At 43.6% G+C, this 24,070-nt stretch overlaps 1 protein-coding gene across 1 annotated transcript; it reads left to right on the top strand.

Moving 5' to 3' along the window:
* The first annotated feature begins 418 nt into the window (after window positions 1–418).
* eif2b3 (eukaryotic translation initiation factor 2B, subunit 3 gamma) lies at window positions 419–23,188 on the top strand. The gene is made up of 12 exons (XM_037459129.2): window positions 419–739; window positions 1,257–1,422; window positions 3,301–3,455; window positions 9,081–9,240; window positions 9,499–9,610; window positions 13,845–13,934; window positions 15,813–15,952; window positions 16,225–16,415; window positions 16,648–16,710; window positions 16,903–17,051; window positions 20,317–20,420; window positions 22,942–23,188. The coding sequence occupies exons 2-12, from the start codon at window positions 1,275–1,277 to the stop codon at window positions 22,992–22,994; spliced, it is 1,365 nt and encodes a 454-aa protein (XP_037315026.2). The 5' UTR covers window positions 419–739; window positions 1,257–1,274; the 3' UTR covers window positions 22,995–23,188.
* The last annotated feature ends 882 nt before the right edge of the window (window positions 23,189–24,070 follow it).

Below are 24,070 nucleotides of genomic sequence, written 5' to 3'. Positions count from 1 at the left end.
GATTATTAACATTATTCATATTAGTAGTATTTTTGTTGAATTTGTTGTTGTGGTTACCTTCTTGGGTAGTTTGTGTAAATAGATGATACACGGATGAAACACCATTCATATACATTTTTTTTCCATGATGCTGAAATGCATTTTACTTACGTTCACATTTTGTGGGTTTTTAGCATTGCAGCCTAAAGAAAGTGCTTCTCGTATAATAGTACGGTTAACACTATATAGTCATATACTCATAGTTACTACCTTAAATTAAGATTTTACTTTAATAATGATGGCGCCATTGCTTTACATTTTTCGCACTTTGTGGTATTTCTCATTTGAAAATTTCTTCCAGCATCAGTTGCAAGCAAACTTGTGTTGCTGCCGAATAGTCGCTGTTATATTATGTGGGAACCACTTCGCGCAGGAAGTAGTTTTCTACACGGACGCATTTCACTGAAACTACTCAAGTGTCATCATGCCATGCTAGCTGTTAGCTGCTAGCTTATGTTACGTTCTGTCAAAAAGCTGAACGATTAATTCAACTTCATCCGCGACGCTTATCAGAGGGAGGGTTTGCAGTTCAAAGGACGTGTCCAGCTGCTCGTTAGCGGTCGCTGCACCAGTGTTATCGTTTGCGGCTCTGTGCTAATCGTTAGCTAAGTGCTAACAACAGTGAAAGCGGCCAACTTTCCGTGCGCTTTGCCTCAGCTGTCATCGCAAGCGGCTGCAGATCAGAAAGGAGCATTGACAGGTAACGTTACATTTAGACTCAATTACTTTAAACCACTGTGGGAATTCCACATTTTTGTTAATGCCCTTAGATATAGAACTGTGTCTTGACAATACGGTGACGGTGTCCCGCTAGTTGTATGTAGATGTGTCTATTGACTTGTAATGCGAAAAATGCACAGCACCGCATGCTGTGAACAGTTTGTAGTAGGGGTGTATGTATGTATAGTTTGTATTGTATACAATCATACAATACAAACTACATGCTGTGTTGGCACACTTCTATGATCTAAATATGACATCATTAAATAAATTGCCTCATGTATTTGTATTTTGATCATGAATGTATAGAAGAAAAAAAAAAATATGAGTAATTTAACTTTAGTGCCGAGTCATCAAGATAGTTGCCTTGTAAAAGGTTTCCCAGGGACATTTAGGCACATACAAGCCTGTGTGATTTATTAACACTTATTGATCCGAGTTTTGATCAGTTTACATAAGTGTGACAATTAATCCATCCGTTTGTCCCGCTCTTTTAGCCATCCCCAGCAGACATCATGGAGCTCCAGGCGGTGTTGATGGCGGCTGGTGGAGGTTCTCGCATGCCGGATCTTACATACAACACTCCCAAACCAATGCTGCCTGTCGGCAACAAGCCCCTCATGTGGTACCCGCTGAACCTGCTGGAGAGGGTGGGCTTTGAAGGTGAGGGTTCATAACATGTCTTCTACCTAAACAACTCTCATATCCCTTTACTCATTACTGCTACTCATTACTCATTCGTTTACAAGAAGACCTTCTCACATATATTCAAACTCTTAGTTCTATACATGTACATATACTATATGATACATACAGTACATTTATCCTCATAACTATTAATTTGTATACATTAGATACTCTTTGGGCTTATCTATTTATTCTGAAAAAGTCGATATAAATATTCTTGCTACCAAGATGTAATGCCTACTGGCAGTAGGCATTACATCTTGGGGACGGACTTCGATGGATGTCATGTGTACAGAATGAACAACTGCGTTCCTAATAATCGGCTGCTTGTCGCTGAAGGAAAAAGAGGTTCATCCACTGAGGTTAATTTGAGGTGGCTGATGGGACATTTGATCGACTTGGTTGAACCACATACAAATAAACAAAGAAAAGGTATCACTCATACTGTTTAATTGATTTTCTAAATATACACGGTTTTCCAAACCATTATATCAATAGTGCGCCTCCACACAAAACAAAACAAAGTCGTAAATATATATTTAGTTGGATTAGTTGTTATGTTGACAACAGAAGGCAGTGATGCTGTAACATGTCGTCGTAGCACACTGCCTGTTAGCTAGATAGCTAGATAGCTTGTCCTTCACCAGAGCAATGGGGAGAGGGACAGAGGGGCCGATCCACACTAGCTACATTGTTTACAATCGCAACAGTACATAAAAATAGCCGCTTTACTTACTCTCTTGCCACGTTAAGTTTAAATGGAGTTGTGAGTTACTCCTGATTCTTAACTATTTTACAGGTCATATTACTGGTTTAAAACACCAAGTAAAAACGGCTGCCCCTCTTTAAATATTTATATGATTAGCAAAATGTTGCATGTTTATTATAGCTATTAAAGTTAGAGAGCAACAAATTGTAATGCTACAGCCTATAACTAATCTATTGTGATTGATGTTCTGCTGAGGAAAATACTTTTTGGGCAAAGACAACATTTGGACTGTAAATTCTGAGATAACAAAATGGGTAAAAGATACTGAAATCAAACTCTTCTGGCCCACCTTCTTTAAAGCTTTAACGTTTTAATTGCATTCCTAAATTGTAATTCATCACGCTGCATCATGATGCTTTTGTGTTCAGTACCTAAAATAAAAAATGCTTCTACTCCTTGGCCCCCAGCCACTTTGTTCCTTTAACTGCGTTAAACAAGTTTACCACTCTGCTGCTTTTTCCAGTCCTAATTAACCAGCTTGTCATCACATCGTCAGCCAGTGTCAGGTGTGCATTTCCTGTCTCCATTTGTTTGCCCCTTGTGCTGCATTATGCAGTAGGTCCAGAAACTCTGGGCTTATAAAGGGATTTGTTGCAGTATGCTGTTCTTGCCAGTAAAGAGGGCTGTTTGTTATAAAAGCCTGTTGGTCCTCGCTACCCTAAATAAAACTAGCTTTCTATACATATTCATCCTGTGTGGCCTGCAGTTTACTGTGTGCAGCCAGCTAGCCAAAGCCCTGCAAATTGGTTTTACTGGGCTGACACAGCTAAAGTGAACAAATGCCCGGTCAAAAGCATTTACAGAAAAGGCAAATTAAACCAGACAGAATCTGCACAGTTTCAAAGTGGTCTGTTAATGTTGTCACCAAATGTATCAATACAAGGGAGAAGTGGTCTTAACACTTTTCTGCAGAAGTGTACTTTAACAAAAAAAACAATTTGGTGAGAAAAAGATCCGCTCAGGTGGGATGATCCAAAGCTTCTAAGCAAGAGGAAAAACCATTTATCAAGGCCCCGGTTTCTCGACATTGTCGCAGCGATCTACTGAGGCTTCATACAGATTTCTTCTGTGAACTGTGCTTTCAGAGGTGATAGTAATCACCACCAAAGAGGTCCATAAGATGATGAGCACGGACCCTAAGATGAAGGATGTGAAGATAAAACTGGATGTGGTTTGCATTCAGGAGGACGGAGACATGGGCACTGCAGACGCTCTCCGACACATCCAGCAGAAAATCAAGGTGTGTGTATCTTTGTGTACATAACTGCCTCCGAGTGTGGCATGCCGTGCCTCTCTTTGCTAGTCTTTCAAGGTTCATTTCTTCCCCTTACGTTTACACGTCAGTGACATTTTTCAAATTCAAAATCGGTACATTTACATGCCTGCACCTCTGGCTTTTTTTTTTTTCAACTAATGTCGAGGATGAAGATGACTCCTCTTGAGGAATTCACCCATTTTACCAAATTTACTCTGAATTTCATGTTGTTTTTGTTTTGAATCAAAGCGGCAAAAGAAAACGGACTATTTTTCATTAATGAAAATGCCATTTAAATATGTTTACTCCGATCTTAATTTGATCAGATAAACAGGCTTCGCTCGTTAATAACGGGCAACGAGTGAGCAATGCGGCATTATGTGGTGGAAGGGGAGAGCCAACACTTTTATTACTCAACAATGCCCTTGTTTTGTTAGCCGGTTTTCTTCTGCAATGTCGGCCCCCTCAAAAAAAAAAAAAACGTGAGAGGGAAGTTGGGGGGATAATGACAAAGATTGTGGGGGAGGTTTAGGTGAGCGTTGTGTGTACTGCTGGGGGAGCGCTGGTCCGTGCCTCTCCCTCCCCCGAACAGTCAAGGCTGCTGCTGAGGAGCCTCATTTCACCTTCTTTTTTTTTTTAAATACACACAAACATGCACACACAGGCATTTACATGTCGACATGGCATCCATGACCCCCCCCCCCCACCCGCTTTCTCCCCAACACCGTTTTCCAGACCCCCCCCCCGCCCCCCCCCCTGTATCCGGCCCGTTGATCCTTCCATCCCTCCCTCCATCCAAGTCTCTCTAAGCAGATGAGGTCATGGTTAAGACTCAAACTCTCCGTGCTGCCAGTTTACCCAGCGCACATCCTGTAGTCATGCACATCTGTGCAGCAGTTGTGTTTGGTTTTTTGGGGGGGTAAATGGCATCCCTCTTTTATATGCCATGGTTCTGACTGACCCCCCCTAGAGACCACAAAGATGTCTTTGCTTTGTATGAGGTTTTTTTTTTGTTGACGTATTTTTAAAGCTATTGCCCTTGTTTAGTATCGGTTGGCCAACTAACCGTTGAGGTTACAGAACGCTGTACTAAATGTTGAGGAAATAAAAAGAGGGCCATAAAAACTACCCACAACGGTGATGCTCTTTTAGAATGAAAAATGAATCCAACCTGCTCAGTCCGCACCTTTTTGGATGCTTTTTCTATTTGATAATCTCATTGGAAAAGCTTGAAATGACTCACGCATTATGCAAGCTTTTATGGGTGCTTTCAGACCCTTACACGCAATGTGCACTAGACCAGGGAGGCTTAATAATATAAATAAAAGTTCCAATTCTCACTAAAACAATGACAAAGAAAGCAGGCAATAGCATGTGGGGACATGTTTTTTGTATTATTTTTATTGCTGGGCACAGATGAAAAAATGTACCTCAATTATTCTCATGATTGTTTTGTGAGCGATCAATAGCATTATGTGTGAAATTCGATAATACATTAAAAACTAGTGTTTTGCACGCTTTTAAAGTAATGTTACCAGAACAATCTAACGGGCACTCTCAAAGCAACAGCAAGTTCACATACAGTATATTGATTTTTTTCTGAACAGGTACCAGACAAACCCTTTTATCAGGGAACAGCATAATGCAGCATATGCTCAGTCGGAAGGGTCCCTAGTCGAGTCAATTCCATTGGTCTAAGACAAAAAAGGACTTTTCAGTCTGTAAAAACTCTTTATTTCCTTTGAATATCAGTCAAAGGGAAAAAAAAATCATTGATGCAGGTTTAGGCAGTAACACAATGACAATATTAACATTTAACGTCCACTTTTTTATCCATTCCTCAGACTTTTTTTTTTTTTTTTTTTTACTCCTTCACCATGCCAGTTGCTAAGAAACACAAGGTAATTTACGTTTTCAGATGAAGAAAATTGAACAATATGACCAGCAAGAGAAAACCACGTTTCACAGGGAACAGATGTTGTAGTTCAGACTGCCTGTGAGAGCCTACATGTCGTCAGTGAGAGCAGCAGCGGTCACTGCCTTTCATACAACGGGTGTGTTCTCGTACGGTTCTAAGGACGCCAAATTCTTGTTGCGTTGGTTTGTCGACAGTTCTCCCGCAAGCTAGTGGGCGGCATCTATGCCGTGGGACGCCTTAAGTAGTATTTCCAGCTCCTGGTACTTCACACTGGTAGTACTATTGAGAAGATACTTCAGGTTTGCAGTGGTTCCAAATAGCTTTGCTTTTATCGTCCTACGCTGTCTGGTTGAGATTTAAGATGAAAATGTCCGTTTAAAATCGCTGCAACATTCGCCATTTTCTCGGTTAATGTGCGCAGCAGTGTTAAGCCCCTCCTAATGCAATTAGGATGCTATTAAAGCACCATGAAAAATCATTGTCAGATTGCCACATCAACGCATTTATTACCCGTTCACATGCTCAGCCCTAATTATTATTATTATTGAAGTTCACTCGGGTCAATTGAAACCGAAACATCCCAAAAACGCTGACAACCTAACAAACCGAATAAAAGCCTGGGTCGAATGAACTCTGAGATATGTTTCCCGACACTGCCTGGAGCGTGGCACATTAGGTCGACTCATGTCAGTGTTCCCTGCAAAATGGAAAAGGATTTATCAAACACTTAAAATGCCAAATTTGTTGTGACAAGTGACTTTAATCTTTTTTTTCCTCTGGCATTTGAATGAGCCTGTACAGATATTTTATTATTCCGTTTGCCCAAGAGTTGTCGGATAGGTGCCCACGTAGTCTAACCACACACACACACACACACACTTAAACGGGACTAGCTCCAGCATGCTCTCATTGAGAATAGTAAAGTCCCTAATCCGTTGAGCAGTGGGCTCGATTAGAGGCATTGAGTTACACACACTCGCACACTGGAGGGCGATGAGTGAGGAACTGTAACCACGGCTTGCCAAATCCCAGCACAGAGATCACTCAAACTGTCAGACTGATGCATGAGTACAGTAATGACACACGCAGTCACTCATCTCTTTACACTGACACACTCCCATGAGGGGATTTGGTGTTACCTATCAAACAAAATACTTGCAGGAATCGCTGTGCGCTGTGGGGGGGAGGAGGAGGAGGGGGGGTGGGGGGCGCAGGAGGTTATTCCTCTTGATTATTGAAAGAAGGGATTACAAACAGCGTATTTTATTTTGTTCCCTCTTCAAACTGCAAAGTTACACAAAAGTTGAGGGACGTGCCGGATTATTACTTTTAGGTCTTTCGCAATAAGCCCGAGCAGTGAAAGGAGTACTTGGCGTGCACTTTTTGCTTTGTCTGCTCAAAGCCTCTTTTGACGTTTGTATTATCATTCAGGCTCAATCACCTGGCAGGATTGAGTGTGTGCCGGCTAAAGGAAGCATGTATACATTGGTGCTCCACATTCAAAGGCTCACCTTCGGTCGACATGTGTTAGTCAGCGGGTAGGGCCGCGAGACAAAAGGTGAGGAGAGAAAGGCGGTGCTGAGGCACAGTTCGTGTTTTAAAGCGGCCCGCTCGACACAAAGGGATCAGACGCTGGTGGAAATGCACGGCTTTTAATATTTTCTAAGGACGTGGAAACTAGGAGAGCGGCTGTATCAGGTGGATGGCTGCCATCTCGGGAAAAAGAGGGTTTCCAAAACGTTCAGTCCCGTTCATTTATGCACACTTGTTCTGTACATGTGGTTTGGGTCTGCAAGTACTAGTTATTTCATTTAAAAAAATATGTCCTAATGGATCCAAAACCAGATAGACACAATCATCACATTGACCAGAGTGTCCTGCTATTGTTAAAGTGGGTTGAGATTATATAACCAGTAGTTTTGGACCACTGGGACAAGTGTGTTTTTTTTCTGTGCAGCGTGTGTGTGGTCCTGACCTGTCCAGAGATTCTGGCTGTTGAAAGGCCAAAGTGCCTCTGTCTCCCCAGCTGACTCCACTCTGCCGTCGCCTGTGTGTGTGGCTGCATGTGTACGTGCACTTGTGTGTGTGTGTGTGTGTCTGGTTCAGAACATGTGTGCAGGCTTGCGTGTGTGTGTGTGTGTGTGTGTGTTGGAGGGAGAGGAGAGTTGAAAGGTCTCTGAGTCCCAGTGTCAGCAGATCTCCTGCAGACACCTCCAGCTTCGCCGTGGCAGCTTCCTGTCGCCATGTCCCAAGCAGGTTACGCCAGGAGTTTCCTCTTGGTCAACTCCGCGACCCCTGACCCCGCTGATACGGCCTTGTCCACGCACACTCAGACAGTTCAGCTCTGCCACATTTCACCTTGGTGATCATTACTTACAAAATCAGGTGAATTCTTTGTCCATTTCTAGTTTCCGGAACGTCATTTACACCTTTTTTTTAATCAAATGCTGAATGCGACGTTGAAGCAGGTTGAAGTTTCAAAGTACTTGCTTTTCATAGTCAGTAGTTAGGAATTTATTAGACAAAAAAGTGTTGTGTATCTTTAATTTTTTTTTCATTCATTCATTAATCCTTTAATCTGGTTGAACAGTTTAGGTGTTGGTTGTGTTTTCTGAAATATGCACTGAAAATTAGTTTTTTTTTGCCAATAAGTTCATCTTCCTTATTCCCCCCACCAGCCCCTCCTCACTCTTTCTTTTCCTTCTTCCCTCCGTCACAGACATAGTAAAGATGTCTCTGTCATTGCCGCGGCTGGTGCTAATGGTGGGGATTAGTTCTTATGCTGACAGCCTTCATCACAGGACAGACAGATGGATACCGCACAAAGACGGACAAATGTGGGCGCACCCACATGTAGACACGCACGCACACGCACACACACACACACATACACTTGCATGTAACTTCCATGGAGGCCTGTTAATAGTATTGAGTTTTTTTAATCCCTGTCGTTGGGGGTAAGTGACATCCCTCCAGAATTCACAAGCTGCGTATCGATATATTGAACTATTCACTATTCGATAGTGAATAGGTATTTCCAAGCTTTTGTTACATTGTTACTGTAACATTTTGTTATTTGTAGTATCAGCCAACTATTGTTTGAGTTTTTTCCTCACATTCATGGCTGGGATTTTACTGTACATATCACAAAATTAATGCAACCTTGACATCTGACAGGGCAACTTTTAGTTTTTTTTTTAGAATTGAATCAGAAAAGCCGCTGCATTAAAGCAATGATCACAGATTGGCTGGTATTCAAGCTGGTCGTGTCTTCATTCTCTGTCCGTCTCTCATAATCCTGTTCAGCTCAGTCTCTCATGTCCCGAGGTGTTTATGTGGAGCGTTGTCGCCACATATATTCGTGTGTAGTCTGCGTGCGTGCAGAGACGACTTTCCCTTGTGAGGGGGAGCCCTCACTTTGTAAACACGACTCTCCCTTCAAATCTTTTCTGTATTTCTACATGTGTCCGCGTGTGGGGGGGGGGGAGACAGTGGAAATGTCTGCAAATTCATAACAGGTGGGAATATTTTGTTCCCAAAAGAAAAAAGGACAAGCCAGAAACCCCCAGAGGTTGTTTGTTGTGGCTCCATCGTCGTGTCTTTGTGTTACACTGTGCAGTGTAACACACAGTGTGTGTGTGTGTGTGGACAGTTGGTCTCACTGCACTCTCTCCCTTGTCGTCCCTCTTCAGACGGACGTCCTGGTGGTGAGCTGCGACCTGATAACGGATGTGGCGCTTCACGAGGTGGTCGATCTGTTCAGGGCCCACAATGCAACACTGGCCATGCTAATGAGCAGAGCCCATGAATTCACAGAGACAGTCCCAGGCCAGAAGGGCAAGAAAAGGACAGGTAATTAAAAGTAATTACAGGAGATGACGCTGATCATGATTCTGAGAGGATTTATGATTAGTATATTTATATACTCAATCAATTCATTTATGTGAAGCTGTTAATGCTTGTATTGATATGCCGCTACCTGCTGTTCAAATGATTAAGAAAGGAAACTTCTTCTTAAATTCAATCAATCTTTGTAAAAACAATAAATGTGTCCCTTACTTTAAGCCTGCATTGTTTTGCGTAATACATATTGTGTATTTCTCCCCCCAGGTGAACAGAGAGACTTTGTAGGAGTGGATCAGTCAGGGAAGAGGCTGCTGTTCATGGCGAATGAGGCAGATCTGGAGGATGGTCTATCAATTAGGAAGTCTATCATGAGGAAGTAAGTCCTTAGCAAAATGCGTGTAGAGGGGTTATTCCGGAATACCCAAACATGTTTTGTCTCTTACCTCATAGTATTTTAATCTGTCCAGGTATTGAGATATCCATCTCTTGTGTTATATTGCTGAAAAGAGCTTTGGTAATTAGGTGAGCTGACCCTTAAACCATCAGGGTTTGGGATAAAAATGTTCCTTAGTTAAGTTTAGAAGGCTGATGTCTCGGTTTCTAATCGGAGTAAGTGCGTTCTAGGCTGAAGGCTCTGTGGTGGGTGGGTGGGATTTTTGTTACAGGATGAGTTCTCTAGGTAGGTTTTCTCGACAGAGTCCTAAAATGCATGTATGTGTGAGAGCGGGTGTTTTTGGAGCTCGTAAATACTTCATGGAGCCAACTGTAAATTCTGCCCAATAAGAGGGGGGCCAGAGCAGCTGTGCGCATGCCTCCCTGCACAGCCACCGCACACACACACACACACACACACACAGATGCTTATATGAACAGAAACACGTAATGCGACCTCAAGGTGTATGTTGATGGAGAGAAAACACTCATGAGTACACAGCTAAACATTTATGGCTTCCATTGAAGGAACCTGATTATTTATACACATTTAGTCACACAACCGTACAAGATCAAGGTCTTCACCTGGAGTATTTATCGCAGAGGGTAATACATAGCAGAATCAATTCCATTTCCATCTGTCTGTTTTGCACATGAGTAGCATTGGGTGAAAGGTTATTCTGTCATGGCACACCCTGACAGAGCCTTCCTTTTATAATTTATATTTCACAAATGTTATCTATTTTCATGTCGGCACTTACGGAGGTGTCATTTTTTGTCCTTTTTTTTTCTCTGCTTTTATGGTTTTAACATAGTTGATGATTGTTGGCTCAAAACCATCCACACCTGTGAGAAGGTTTGACCTGGAAACCGCTTAAAGGGTGTAAAAGGACTCCTGCACAGCTTGTCCACGCACATTACAGTCCACTGCGTGTTTCCAAGTCATCATCAGAAAGATTCAAGCAAAACCATTGAAGTTGATGTTCGAGTAGTATCCGTATAAAACCCTTCAATACTTTTCATCATGCGTCTTTACGATCATGGCAACGTGGTTGCTTGTGATGTATTCTGTTTTGAAGATTAAATCATTAAAAAAAAACAAGGAAGTTGGCAAAGGTTACGTCACATCTTTTGAAAACGCATATCTCAACTGCATTGACCTTTTCAGATATTGGACCTGTAGTTTGTGTGCATCTGTTTGCAATGATGGCACTAGACAGACGGGCTAAAACCCACCCAATCAACCCAAATACCACAAGACGCAGCTTCCAAAACTGTAATAACTTCCATTGCAGTTTGAATGCAATAACTGTTTCATGGCGTAAACCATGATTGTGCAGCCCTTCATTTGACCTGGTACTAAATGTAACAAGGCCCATCAACATTCACTGCCAAAAGAGGGAACGTCAGTAATTATTATCTTGTATTTATACACTGGTATATGAGTTCTGTTGTGCAGCAGCTTTATTTGTTTTATGGATATTTGTTTACGTGCTGGCTCGTTATAGTATTTTTCTTTTTTTTTGTGTGTTGAATGTCAGAACCTCTGAATCATTTGGCAGCCTTAAAACCTAAAATCCAAACGCTGGCATATGTGTTAGTCTGGTTTTCATTTTCTTTAGCCTTTCTTCAACGCAACCGCCGAACATTAGACCTGAGATGATGGAGGATGTTCCATTTATTAAACAGAAAAGACCAACGCATGCTGGTAACACAAATGTGATGCAAAATAATGCAAATCCAAGCTGTGACGTTGTGCATTTTGGTAGTAAATGGGATTACACATACCAAGGAAGCATCTCGGTTTTAAGGGAATCGCACACATTTTTTTTTCCACGGCAAAAGTCTAATGCCCTGAATAAGTGGTAAGCTCTTCATTCCTTCTGGATCTGTAGTGGAAACCCAACTAATGAGAGAAATAACTGTTCTGCTTTGTCTGAGTCATCGCCCGCTCTGGGGTTTTTGTTCAGCTAAATAAGACATTATGCTGCGTGCGTTTGAGCGAGAGAGAGATGTGACTCCTCTCTCCCACCGAGGACTTTAGTGGTACTTTAGTAGTCCATCATTAATCCAAGTGTTGAGTCATCCTTGCCTGCAGAGACAGTAAATTCCTGCTCCACTTGACCGCAAGGTCTACAGCACTCGCAGCAACCAGAAGTCACATGGTGTTGCTGCAAAAACAAGATGTTTACCCTCGTTCGGGAAGTGCAAGATGTTTGTTGGATGCTGCGGAACGTGTAAACTAATAAAGTGGTGTGTGGTCAGCGCTGACTGTTTTGATCAGAAGACGAGTCGCAACCCCCAGCTGTTGACGTTCATAGTATTCCACAGAATAAGTGCCGTTTTCACTGACTCCGACACAGCAGAATGAGCACAACAGTTATTTCTCTCATAACACTGCAATTTTCTCTCATGTCTCTCTTGACACCTGCTCCTCCTGGTTTTTTCCCCTGGCGTGAATCCAGCGTAAAAACAGTGATGTCAAATGCTGGGCGTTCCGATGAAATGCCACTTCACGCAGGCACACACCTGGGAAAAGTTTGAATAAATATGTTGTTGTGACAAACACCATAAAATCATGAATGTGAATGTGAACATTTGATTTGTTCCATTCAGAGCATGATTTGAATATCGGTTGGGTCAAAGGATCTGAATCACAAAACATGGACTCTCCACTCACCAGTAAGTAAGTGAGTGGACGCCTTAGATCTTTATCCTCAGAACACTGATGTAAAAGAGAATATTAGTGGGGGGGGGGCGCTGACAACCGGCCCAGATTGCCTGTGAGGTAACATGGAATCTCATAATTAGTTTTAGTTGATTGCACTATAAAACCGTAGATTGTCATTCTGAAGATCTGAACATTTAAACAGTAAACCATCGTCTGCTTTCAATTCAGCCAAAGTTGGGTTATTGTTGTGTGGGAATGAGGCACAGACTTTTCAAATCATTCCACTTTTACAACTTTAATAATCTAAATCAGCGCAGCATGTTTTGAAAACTGGTTAGCAGTAATTGAAGGCATATATCTCATTTGCAGCAAATGGACTAAAACGTGTAAAAGCACTGGTATAATCTTTTTAGGAACAATGGCCCCCCCGCAGGTTTTACTACCTAATGATTAGAAGGCCGGAGGAAGACGAGGATAGGAGGAAGAAGGGGTGAGCATGGATTCGTTTATTAGAAACCCGGAGGACGACGACATGGCTTTCTTTGGCTCTCGCTTTGTAAATGTCACATGGTCCAGCCGCGTGTCCGCGTGTGTGAATGAGTGAATGCATGATTGGCTGACGTTGTGTCTGCGTGCATGTACCCGTCCCCCCCCCCCCCCCCCCCCCCCCCCGGGCAACATAAAGCTGTCCCGGTGGCTGCAGCTTTGTGGGGCGACGTCCACGGTCGCTGACGGAGGACAGTAGACAGATGTCACTATTCTCAGACTTTCATGTGAGCCCATGGCTGTGTCTGGTTTCCTTCAAATGTTCATGTCCTATGTGCGACGCCGGGGGAAAATGAAAAGGGCTTTCAGTAAATGAGACGCAAACATGGAACAAAAAAACGGGGCGATGGAAAGAAAGAATGAAAGCAAGTTGTCCTCCAAGTAGCAGCCATGGTTGTAATGGTTGTCGTGAAAGTGGTGCATGCATTGCATATCGTTGTAGTCTATCAGCCTTCATTAAAAATGTCTGATTTAAAAGGGAAATATTACCGAACACCTGTTACCAACAATAATATACTGTTGCATTGAAAAAATGTATTAAGGAACTATGAAATTGGTGAGCTTTCATCATCAGTCGTTATAGTTAAGCTCTAGATATATCTATCTATAATATACAAAGGAGTTCAGTACCATGTCCAAACTGAAATATAACAGTTGTGGTTTTAATTGTTTTTACTAAATCCATCCAAATGGATCTGCTACTGCACCACCTTTTTAGTCCCATGACATTGTGCATATGTAGCCCGCGTTCAGTTGGGAAATAGTTTAAATAGTAGATTTTTTTGCCTTACGGGGCATGAGTCTTTACATCTACTTATTTCGTGCACAAAGTCAAAAGATTTGTACGCTTGTATTTGAGAATTTGACCCAGTGTTTAGATTTTTGCAAAGCAACAAGACCTGATGAATCTGTAATAAAGTCAAATTTGTTGTAATTGTCCTCTCCTGACTTCTACCTGCAGACATCCCAGGATGCACATCAAAACGGGGCTCGTCGACGCTCACCTTTACTGTCTGAAAAAAGCAGTGGTGGACTTTCTCGCCGACAACAAGTGAGTTCTTCTTCACGAGAAATGAACACCACTACATGATTCCAAACAACTAGAAAGTGTCCTGTGTGTTTGTGTAGAACGAGCAGCGTTGGTAGTGAACACGAGCACACACCTGGTAGGAGACCCACACACGCCAACAGACATTCCCATTGGCGGCTTAAATCTGTAGTACGTGTTTAACATGGTTGCATGGTGCGTACGGCTTTGAAAGGACCCGTTAGCAGGGTATTCTAGCAAGGTGTTAATTTGTTTTACTACGTGCCACTGAGGAAGGCTGTTAGGCCTTTAGCCTCTGAGGTAAAGCCGTGTCACAGGGAAACAGAGCATGGTTCAATCAGTAAGAGAAAGCAACAGACCTATGTGATACCAGCTACTAATGTTTTGCACCTAAAACCTGTTGCGAGAGAACAGATTTATAAATGTTAACTTGCTTCTGCTCACAGGGTGCCTGTAATAATGTAACTAGATCAAACTTGAATGCCATGGCAGTGGAAAATACCTTTTTGATTTTATTTTGAATTGTTACCCTGAACTAAAAATGAAAGTAAATTGCTGGTAATATTTTGAAGTAGCTTGTCATCAGAGTAAGCAGGGTGTGACAAACTCATCCATTAACAAAAAAAAATACGTGAATAACAACCTCTGCAATTTAAAAAGTATACTCTCCTGTCTTCATCTGTAAGAAAGCCCACCGATGCTGCATCTTTGAAGAAAGACTCTTTATTACACTTCACTACAGTCTTTAAAACTGATATCGAACAACCGGTGGATCGTTATGAACAGATCCGACCAGCTCCTCCCCGGTCCGCCCTCTAGACCACGTTTTTGTCCGAGGATGTCCTCCCTCATATCTTTCTGCACATTAGTGGTATGACATTCGGGTCGCGGACAAAAATACCAAGCAAGTTTGATAACGACTGGCCTCAATCCAGATGCATCTCAGACAGGGCCACGCTGCTCATATCAGGCTGGTGATGGGACTTTGCCTCCATGTGTGTGTCTAACACTTTTTTTGGAAATGGTCCCATTGAAAAGTGGGCGCTTGGCTAATGGCTGCACGGTGGAAATCTGTCATTGCCCAGTTTTAGTGTCTAGATTGTACGTCTAGATTATACACAACTAGATCCAAAGCCAACAAACACCAGTCCCCCTGCTGAATATTTTCGGTGAAAAAGGACGGAGGTACTCTGAAACACAGTCATTTGCCATAGTGATGTAGATACAAATCTTACGTCATTAAGTCCCTAACGAAGCCTCTGCCGCCGCCATATATCATCACTCTTGTTAGATGACTCTTTTCTTCAGGTCTTTTCTGTCTTTCTTTTAACTCTCTCCCTCCCTTTTTCCTTCATGCTGTCTCTTGCTCAAGGAGAGAAATTGACAGAGTAACTGTTGTTTTTGTCCCGTCATTCAGATGGAAATTCTAATCTCCCTTTTAAAAGACAGGGAGAGCGGGCAAGTGAGGGGCGGGGGGTGTTGGTGGAGAGGAACACCGAGCGCAGAGCACAGTGAATGGAAGAAGGAAAAAAATTAAAAAAATGAAGACTGAGAAGTTACCCCCTCGTTTTCACCGAGGGAGACTCATTTTGAAACCACGGTGCTTATTGTCAGGACCTACTTTTAATTTATTTAGATATCCGATGTGGTTTTACCTGACAGATTTTGGGCACAAATTGCAGCAAAGTATGTCGAAAATATGTAGAAACCTTGGAGTCATCACTGCAAAAGCATCAATCTTCGTCTTTCCATTACTATCCAGTGTCAGCACATTAATCTCAGATCGTGGACCTCATGGCTTATGTGTAATACCAATGACTTTCTGGGACCCTTAACAGGCCGTGGGAGTCTTATATCATCTCTCACCTTCTTGTAATTTAGGTCCATCTCTTCGATCCGGGGTGAGCTGTTGCCGTATTTGGTGCGAAAGCAGTTTTCAAAAACAACCAACTGTCCCAAAAGCAAAGACGACGCCGATGATCAGGCCCAGAAAACGATTGACGGCTCCACCAACTCTACTGGTCAGTGTTTGCACGCACCTCTCCCAAAACGTCCTTCAACAGCCACTCTACTGTAACATATTTAGAATGGCTGTGGCTCTAATGGAGGGTATACGTGTTTGGCTTTCGCTCTGAATTAAAGCTGACATAGAACTCATTCAAAGTTAGCATAGAAGTAAAACTCTGCCTAATCTAGTAACACGCTAATTGTCCCGAAACTCTGTGTGTGTGTGTGTGTGTGTGTGTGTGTGAACGCCTAACATACACTCTGCTCGCCTCTCTTTAATGCCCAGAGCTCCTCATCTCCTCACGAGACGAGCCTCTCCTCCAGCTGGCCCAGGAGCGCTCCTGCTGGAACGACCACCGCGGCGACATGAGCGAAGCGTACCACGGCGGGAAGCTCCGCTGCTACGTTCACATCATGGACCAGGGCCTCTGCTACCGCGTCAACACTTTAGCTGCTTACATAGATGCCAACCGGCTGGTGAGTCGGACATAACTTGCACCCATTTATGTTAAAACACACATTTATTGAAGTTGATGTTGATCTGCAATGATCAATAATATGGTACCTTCCACATCTCATCTCTCCTTCTCATTCTTGCACATGTCCCTTTTCGTTGTTGCAGAATTGTATGCTTGTTTTGAATGTTTTGTACTTGGTGATTTTTAAGTCATTTTGCTGGTTTTTGATCTTATGTCTCTCTCTCAATTAGGCCCCAAAGCTTTTTGAGGAGCCAGCAGTCCACCCATCTGCTGTCATTTCTGAGAGATGTCAGGTACGTGTAAAAAAGCTTTTTTTCATAATTCCGTTTTATTACATTTTCCTCTTAATTGGCAGATTTACTATTGGTGTTATATCACCATTCACTACTATACCGTTTGGGTCTAATCTGCACTCGGTCATCTCTGGAGAGGCCCGTGAGTGCATTAATGTTTGCGTAATGTTGCCTTTTGTGCTCGGCGGACAGATGGGGTCGGACAGCATCATCGGAGCACAGAGCCAGGTAGCAGACAAGACCTCCTTAAAGAGGTCCACCATCGGAAACTCCACCACAGTTAAGGAGAAGGTCAAAGTCACCAACTCTATCATCATGCACGGGGTTACCATCGAGGAGGGGTGAGAACACACACACCTGCACACACGTAAACACACTTGCTGTTATCGTGTGTCTGGAAGTGACATTGCAAACACACTCATTTAGCCTGAAAAGTAATCTCACCTTTGAGGCGAGCTTCAATAATCGCATCATCTTTTTTTGCGGGGGGGGGGGGGGGGGATCAGTTAGCACATGAACACAGGGTGTGACAAAGCGGTGGAATTTAATAGACAAAGCTTTCAAAATAGCACAGGTGCTCTTATGGTGCCAGGAAAGACGTGTCCTTGCACAATCCCCAAAATGACTGAACGGTGTCTTGTTATCTGTCACCACAATTTGGCTTTCACATATCTATTATAGATTGGCTGCGCACCTTTCCATAGCATTCTCTAGGGGCCCCCTATGTGCATACGTGGGTGTGTGTTGGCCAGATGCTTGTGGACGTGTGTGTGTGTCCGTTGATGGGACGCGTAACGGGTTTTTGTTTTCCGTGCACCCGGGGTCGAAGGGGAGCGTTGAGTTAACAAAGCATCTATTGGTGTGCAACCAGCCAGAGACCAGTTCCAAACAAACACGAAGCTGTTCAACTGAAACACACAGCATTCATAAATTTCATTTAGCCGCTAATTTACTTGCCTTTACTAAAGTTCCCACTGTTTATGGAATTTGTGGAACGTGTGGGGGTCCTATTTTCTTTACTTTTAAAGTTGACAATATGGTTTTGACGGCATATTTTCATGGCTGCACCTCTCCATCCATCGGGAATTAGTTCAAATCAGTTCTCAACATTGGAACGAAAATGAATTAGGTTTGGTTTTACAGCCTTTAAAGAACGGCTGACCAGGTTTAACGGGACATCAAGCATTAGTTGAATGTATAGTCAAGAAGACTACTTTTTTTTTATTCATTTGCTTTTCCTCAATAGTGATGAATCATGATCACTCACTTTACAACAAACCCTCATTTTCAAAGGAAGCGAGTAGTTGAAGTGATCAACATTGACTGCTCTGTTGCATCTAAAGAGGACTTGTACACAGAGCGCCGGTGGCCACTGTAGAATTAACGTGTCGATTTGATCTGCTCCGTCTTTCAGTCGGAAAATAGTGGAGAGAGACTCATCTTGGCCTCTAGTCTGGCTTTGATTCACGGGATCCCTTTTTAATATCTCAGTTTCTTACTCCTCCCTCTCTTTTCTCAGCAGCATCTCGCTCCTCTCCCTCTCTCTCTCTCGCTTTCTGTCTCCCTGCCGTCTCTTCTTAAGCCTTTTCAGGGACCCCAGGCCGCCAGCACGGGGACCCTCATCATGCCCATGTAGGTGCACGCACAAAGGCATGAAAGCACGAGAGGGAAGGGAAGAAAGAGGCGAGGGGAAAGCAAGCTAGCACGCAAGAAAGAAACTGCGATTCTTTCTTTTTTTTTAAGGACATAAGAAGGAAGGAGAAAGAGGGAAAGAAAGAGCCAGTGTGAGAGGATTAGCAGACCGGGGCCATGTCGCAGAAACCCCTCGCATTTCTGCTCTCTTTGTTTGGAGCTGACCAGAACTTGTTGACAAAGCGCTGCATGTTTGAGAAGGGGGATAGTAAGGGTCAACTTTACAGGGGGGGGCGGGGGTTGACGTGTGTGAGTGAGAAGGAGTGAGGGAGGGGGGTCAAGGAAAGGAGGAGCCCCGGTGTTAGTAATTAGTGGTGTTTTCAGCTCTGAAGCTTCTTTGGTGGTCTCTCTCACTCCCTCTCTCTCTCTCTCACTCCCTCTCTCTCTCACTCCCTCTCTCTCTCTGTCTCTCTCTAATGTTACAAAACTCTGAATCTTGTAATCTCCCATCACCAACTACCTCCACCACCTCCTAGGTAGTCACTTACACACCCACACACACCCACACACATCCACACTCTCCTTTCTCTCTCTCCTTCCAGGCCTAACCACCTGAATAGATTTGGCCAACACAAACCTGTCTGTGTGTGTGTGAGGTGCAGAGGGCCAAGGGTGTGTGCGTCACTGGGCCAGACCAACATGTGTTCTCCAGCGGGCTCCCCGAACTACTGAGGCACACATTCTCCGACCCACACACTCGCATGTACACGCCCTCCACGGTTAGCTGACACAGGACCGTCTGTGTCTCCCCTCCAAGAACTTTATGGTGATGGTTTGGCTGAATGTGAGCACGGTGGGTTGGCACCACCGGCTCAGGTGGGACCGTAGCACAGAGCCAACAATGTCTGAACAAACGCGCGCGCGCGCGCACACACACACACACACACACACACACACACACACACACACACACACACACACACACACACACACACACACACACACACACACACACACACACACACACACACACACACACACACACACACACACACACACACACACAGCTTTTTTTGCACACGTCTTGGGCTGCTTTTGTTCTTCATTATATGTGTGCTCATTTTGTGTTAATCATTTCCGTTGATTGGAAGCCGTGGCGTCTTCGGAGCAGGTGTGGGGTCTGAACGTTCCTACGGCCACGTTGGCCCCCAGAGTGGCTCTTGCTCCACTCATGTGGGAGTGGGGAAACTCAACAGTGGAACGCTGTGGCTGCACTGGGCAGCGACAGACTGTGAACAAACAAACATGTTTGGATCTGCTGCAAGCAAACCCAAGAGTTGGAAAATCCCGTTTCCCCTTTTGACCTCACGTCACTGTAGACAGGAGTTCTGAGCAGTTCCACCAGTGAGTGATGTTTCCCCCACGATGCTTCTGATATGTGCCACCAGAGATGAAGCCATCGACCAATCTGGTTCTGTGTAACGGGCGGATTTAGGACACAAACTGTAGCGCTCAACCGACATAGAGGCTTCGTAGTCTGAACCAAGACAGCAAACTTTATTACTCCTTTCATCCCTGACAGAGGCAGAGCATAACAGATCCAGTCCAGCTGCTCTTACCAGACCTACACACTTAAATTTACAAACTCAATTAAATAGCTTACAGAAGCTTAGGCTGTACAGCCCTTTACGTCGGACAGACGCTACTCAATGGGGTCTCCTTGGCTGGTCCCCCACCCCGAAACACCGCATCAAACCATGATGGTGTTGCAACTATCATTTATTCCTCACGTATAGTAAGCATGTCACAGAAATATGTTTTTTTTTCATTCTGTTTCTTTTTGTATTCTCTTGTGGTGTAATGAGTCGTCTGGTTGGTAAACCGCTGCCGTGGAAATATCAGAACAATGTGACCAGTGTGTGTGTGTGTGTGTGTGTGTGTGTGTGTGTGTGTGTGTGTGTGTGTGGTTTGCAGGTGTAACATCCACGGCTGCGTGATCTGCAGTAATGCTGTCATCGGCCGAGGAGCAGACCTCAAATACTGTCTGGTGGGAAGTGGACAACGGATCGAACCAGAGGGTGAGGTCCACCACCCGCACACAATATTTCTTTTATCTCCTTCATTTCTTCCACACCTCAATTTTCAACATGCAAAGCCTTTTTTCCCCCCCCAACCTCTCTGGTCCTGTTTTCCCGAGAATCTGAAAATACATTTGAGGGATTTGGATGTAGCAAAAGAAATATTTGATTTGTTAGAATTTTTTTTTTAATTTCCTTAATCCTTTGGTCCCCAAAGCTAGCTGTGTTTGTGTGTGCATGTGCATGCGTGTGTGTCACATTGATGGAGAGGTTAGAGAGCAGGGCCAGAACAGGACCACCCGGAATTCAACAGCCTCCAGCCACATCCAACACACACACACACACACACAGACAGACACACATCTAGTGCTACCAGGCCTAATTGAGTGAACAACAGGGTTCTCTAAGTAACAACAGTGTGAATTTGAGCTAAACTTGCCCCAAAAAAAGTCTCTTTTTGAAGCATGAAAACGGATCTGTTCAGTCACATAGTTCCAAAGCTCAATCGTCTATGTCTGTGATGGACAGACTCTCTTCACATATAGTCATGTGAAGTCCAGTTTATTTAAATAGCCCAAAACCAAAGTTTTCCCTCACAGGGCGTTTCTGTATGTATAGCATACAGCAGTCTCTTATTCTCAAATTGAATACAGGAAACAAAAATAGGACCTCAGAAAGAGCAATAGACAAATGACCCGGTGCCCGAAGAGGGGATAAAACCCACGCAGGTCCATAAAACACAGAGTTCCTCATAATTATAGAAATTTGCCACATTAACTTTCTGGCGCTTACAGAGGAGCCATGAGGTGGATATCGAAACCCATTTTACCCTGAGCAGAGTAAGAAGGAAATAAAAGCACACCTAAACTAAACTTGGTCTTGGATCAAGGACAACCCTTAATGGTCAGCATCATGTTGAATACAATAATACTCAACTGCAGATTTCTGGATCAGACTTGGATGAGATTAGATTCATCCTTATATTACATTGCTCTAATGATAAACCTGCTCCACTGGTTGCTTTGGTATTGTAGAAAAGCACCGGCTTGTCTCTAGGTTCTAATCTAGCCTGCTGACCACAGGCTGCGAAAGACATTACACACCCACTCGACTGCTGAAGCTGTTAGCAGCCATGGACCACCCTGGTAGTTAGCCTCTCTCACACACACACGCACACACACACACACCCAAAGATATGAAGGTCCATCAGGTGTTGATGTTTAAAAGATATACAACGTATAAATACACTTAAAAAATAAATACACACACATGCATACAATAAAACAGTAGACTGTCACTCTCACCTTTTTGTCTCTGGAAGATCACACTCTACGTTCCTCTCTTACGGTGCATCTTGATTACGTTTAAACATTTACCTGACAACCCGGTTCATTTGGTTAGAATATGTGCAGACAACATCTGGCTTATTTCGCTCCTTTATTTGTTGAATCAGGTCAGAGTTGGCGCTGTCTATTATCATTGGCCCAGCGGGGGAAATGATGTAATTACATGGTCCTAACTCATTTAAACACTATACAGGATAGGTTACTGATCAATGAACAGACCCAAATAGAGCAACCTTCCTTCTTTTCCTCTCTCGGCTGCTGTCCAACGCTCCGTTTGTCCTCCCCTCCGCATTGCGGAGCATAAACTCCAGAGCGGCAGATTCCTTCACACTAAAAACCTGTCTGTGTGAATGGAACATTAGCCTCTGCCACCGTTTGCTTTGGATCAGGACCGCCGCTCAGAGCTGGAGGCAGGAGCATCTGCTCTCATCATGCTGTGCTAGCTGTGGGCTGATAGAGATCGCGAGAGAAAATGCCGGCCTACCGAAAGCCGTGGCATCTCTTTCTGTGTGGTAAAGTTCAGCGGAAGCGGTCCCGGGGACCGAAGGCTTACCCCACTAAAGGTTCTGGGACTGATATCAAGTAAATCACAGCACCATACGGTGGGTTTGCACGTCGTAGGGATGAAAGATCTCTTTCTCAAAAAGTTCTCAAAAGTGTTCGACTACAAAATTATGATTTGATCTGATTCACAAACCCGTTGATCTAAGTTACGTCTCAATGTATCGCACATAGCACCATTTAAATCTGCTCACATGGTTCTTGAAAATGTGTTTTCCTTTTATAAAAAAAGAGAAGGAGTGAGGGAGGGGGGTCAAAAATATATTTCCCTCTCTGATTAATGTCACCGTCGATGTACTGTTTGCTATGTAGTGAAGACAAGGGGAGGTTTAATGTCACATTAAACATTTTGGCCACATTTTCCTGAGCACCATTAAAAGAAGTCTTTAATGTTCCCATGTTGGCTGCAGGAACAACGGGATCATTTATACTCAACATGCTCGTTCACCTTATTAGCCGTCGCTTCAGCAAAACTCTTTTTATTTTATTGAACAGGTTTTTTATTTCTGTGATTTTAGCTGAAGGCTCTTATGGTAAAAAACATTGAAAAAAGAATCATCAGAGGTTATAAAGCAACATCGGTACCTTTTGTTATAAATGTGTCTCTCCTTCAGCTGAGAGGACTAATGAGGTCATCGTTGGAACGGACCAGCTGATGGAGATCTAGCTCTCACGGGGATAGAGTGGCATCCGCTCATCAACCAATCAGATAGCAGCAGCATGGAGCGGACAACTAATTCATCAGCGGACGGACCAACGGGAAGCCTGGACACTGCCTGACCGTTCTTCACTCGCTTCTTTATAGGGTTTTACTGCATCATGTCCAAATAAAAGTAGTGCTCAAACCCATGGGTGAAATTGTTGGTGTCTTTATTCATTTATTTCAATTGAATCAATTTCATGCAGCCCCAAAATTTGCAAATCATTTAATTCATCCTTTTTGTCTTCATCTTGTTCAGAAGCCGTTTAGACACCTCAACTGTAAGTTGTAGGTGGAACTTTGTAATTGTTTTGCCACACTAGTTATTATCAGGATAGTATCCCTGTAATGGCAGGACTCCATTACTCAAGTAACCCAGTTTGGGAGGATGGAGACTCGTACATGTTTGAATGTGCATAGGTGTTCGCGTGCACACTGCGCAGCTGGGAAGACCAGAGATGCAGGGGTAAAAGCCGTGGGAGGGGTGACCACAATGGCGTGGGGGTTAAGTTTATTTGTACACAGAAATGGTGTATGTGCAGGCCCCGGACCACCCAGCTAGATCCTGTATCAGTTAACACCGCCACCACCCCGCCCTCACACACAAACACAGCCCAGGAGGAAACTGACGCGCACGCCTGATACTTTTTGCTTCTTTTTTTTTCTGCTATTCTTTCCCCTCTCTGCTCTCTTTTCTGTCACCAGATTTATTGCATTCCTTCTGAATGGCATTTCTTAAATTACAGGTTCGAAGTTCCTTAGTCACAAAGAAAAAGAAGATGAGGACACAGATGTGTGTGTGTGTGTGCGTGCTTTGTGTGCAAGTGTGTTTGATTCGGTTTTCTATTGTCCGCAGAGTCATTTCGGCTGTGTGTGTGTGCGCGCGTGTGTGTGTGTGTGTGTGTCTGCGTGTGCGCGCTCATGCGTGTCAGACAGTGATCTTGATGTCTCGCCTTCCATCTGTACCGGCCATTAGATGGGCTTGTTACCCTGTCGGTTAGAGGGACATGTTTTCATCATTATTCTTTCTAAGAAATGACCAG

The sequence above is a fragment of the Pungitius pungitius genome, chromosome 15, assembly GCF_949316345.1.
Source record: "Pungitius pungitius chromosome 15, fPunPun2.1, whole genome shotgun sequence".
Lineage (NCBI taxonomy): Eukaryota > Metazoa > Chordata > Actinopteri > Perciformes > Gasterosteidae > Pungitius > Pungitius pungitius.
The sequence above is the reverse complement of the archived record's forward strand: the minus strand, read 5'-3'. Positions and strand labels throughout refer to the sequence as shown.

What these genes read in the sequence shown, in the direction of transcription:
- eif2b3 (XM_037459129.2), top strand. Translation starts at nt 1,275, where the DNA reads ATGGAGCTCCAGGCGGTGTTGATGGCGGCTGGTGGAGGTTCTCGCATG. An exon ending in GACTTTCTCGCCGACAACAA is followed by an intron (nt 13,935 to 15,812) that starts GTGAGTTCTTCT and finishes CTTGTAATTTAG; the next exon opens with GTCCATCTCTTCGATCCGGG. An exon ending in GGGGTTACCATCGAGGAGGG is followed by an intron (nt 17,052 to 20,316) that starts GTGAGAACACAC and finishes TGTGGTTTGCAG; the next exon opens with GTGTAACATCCACGGCTGCG.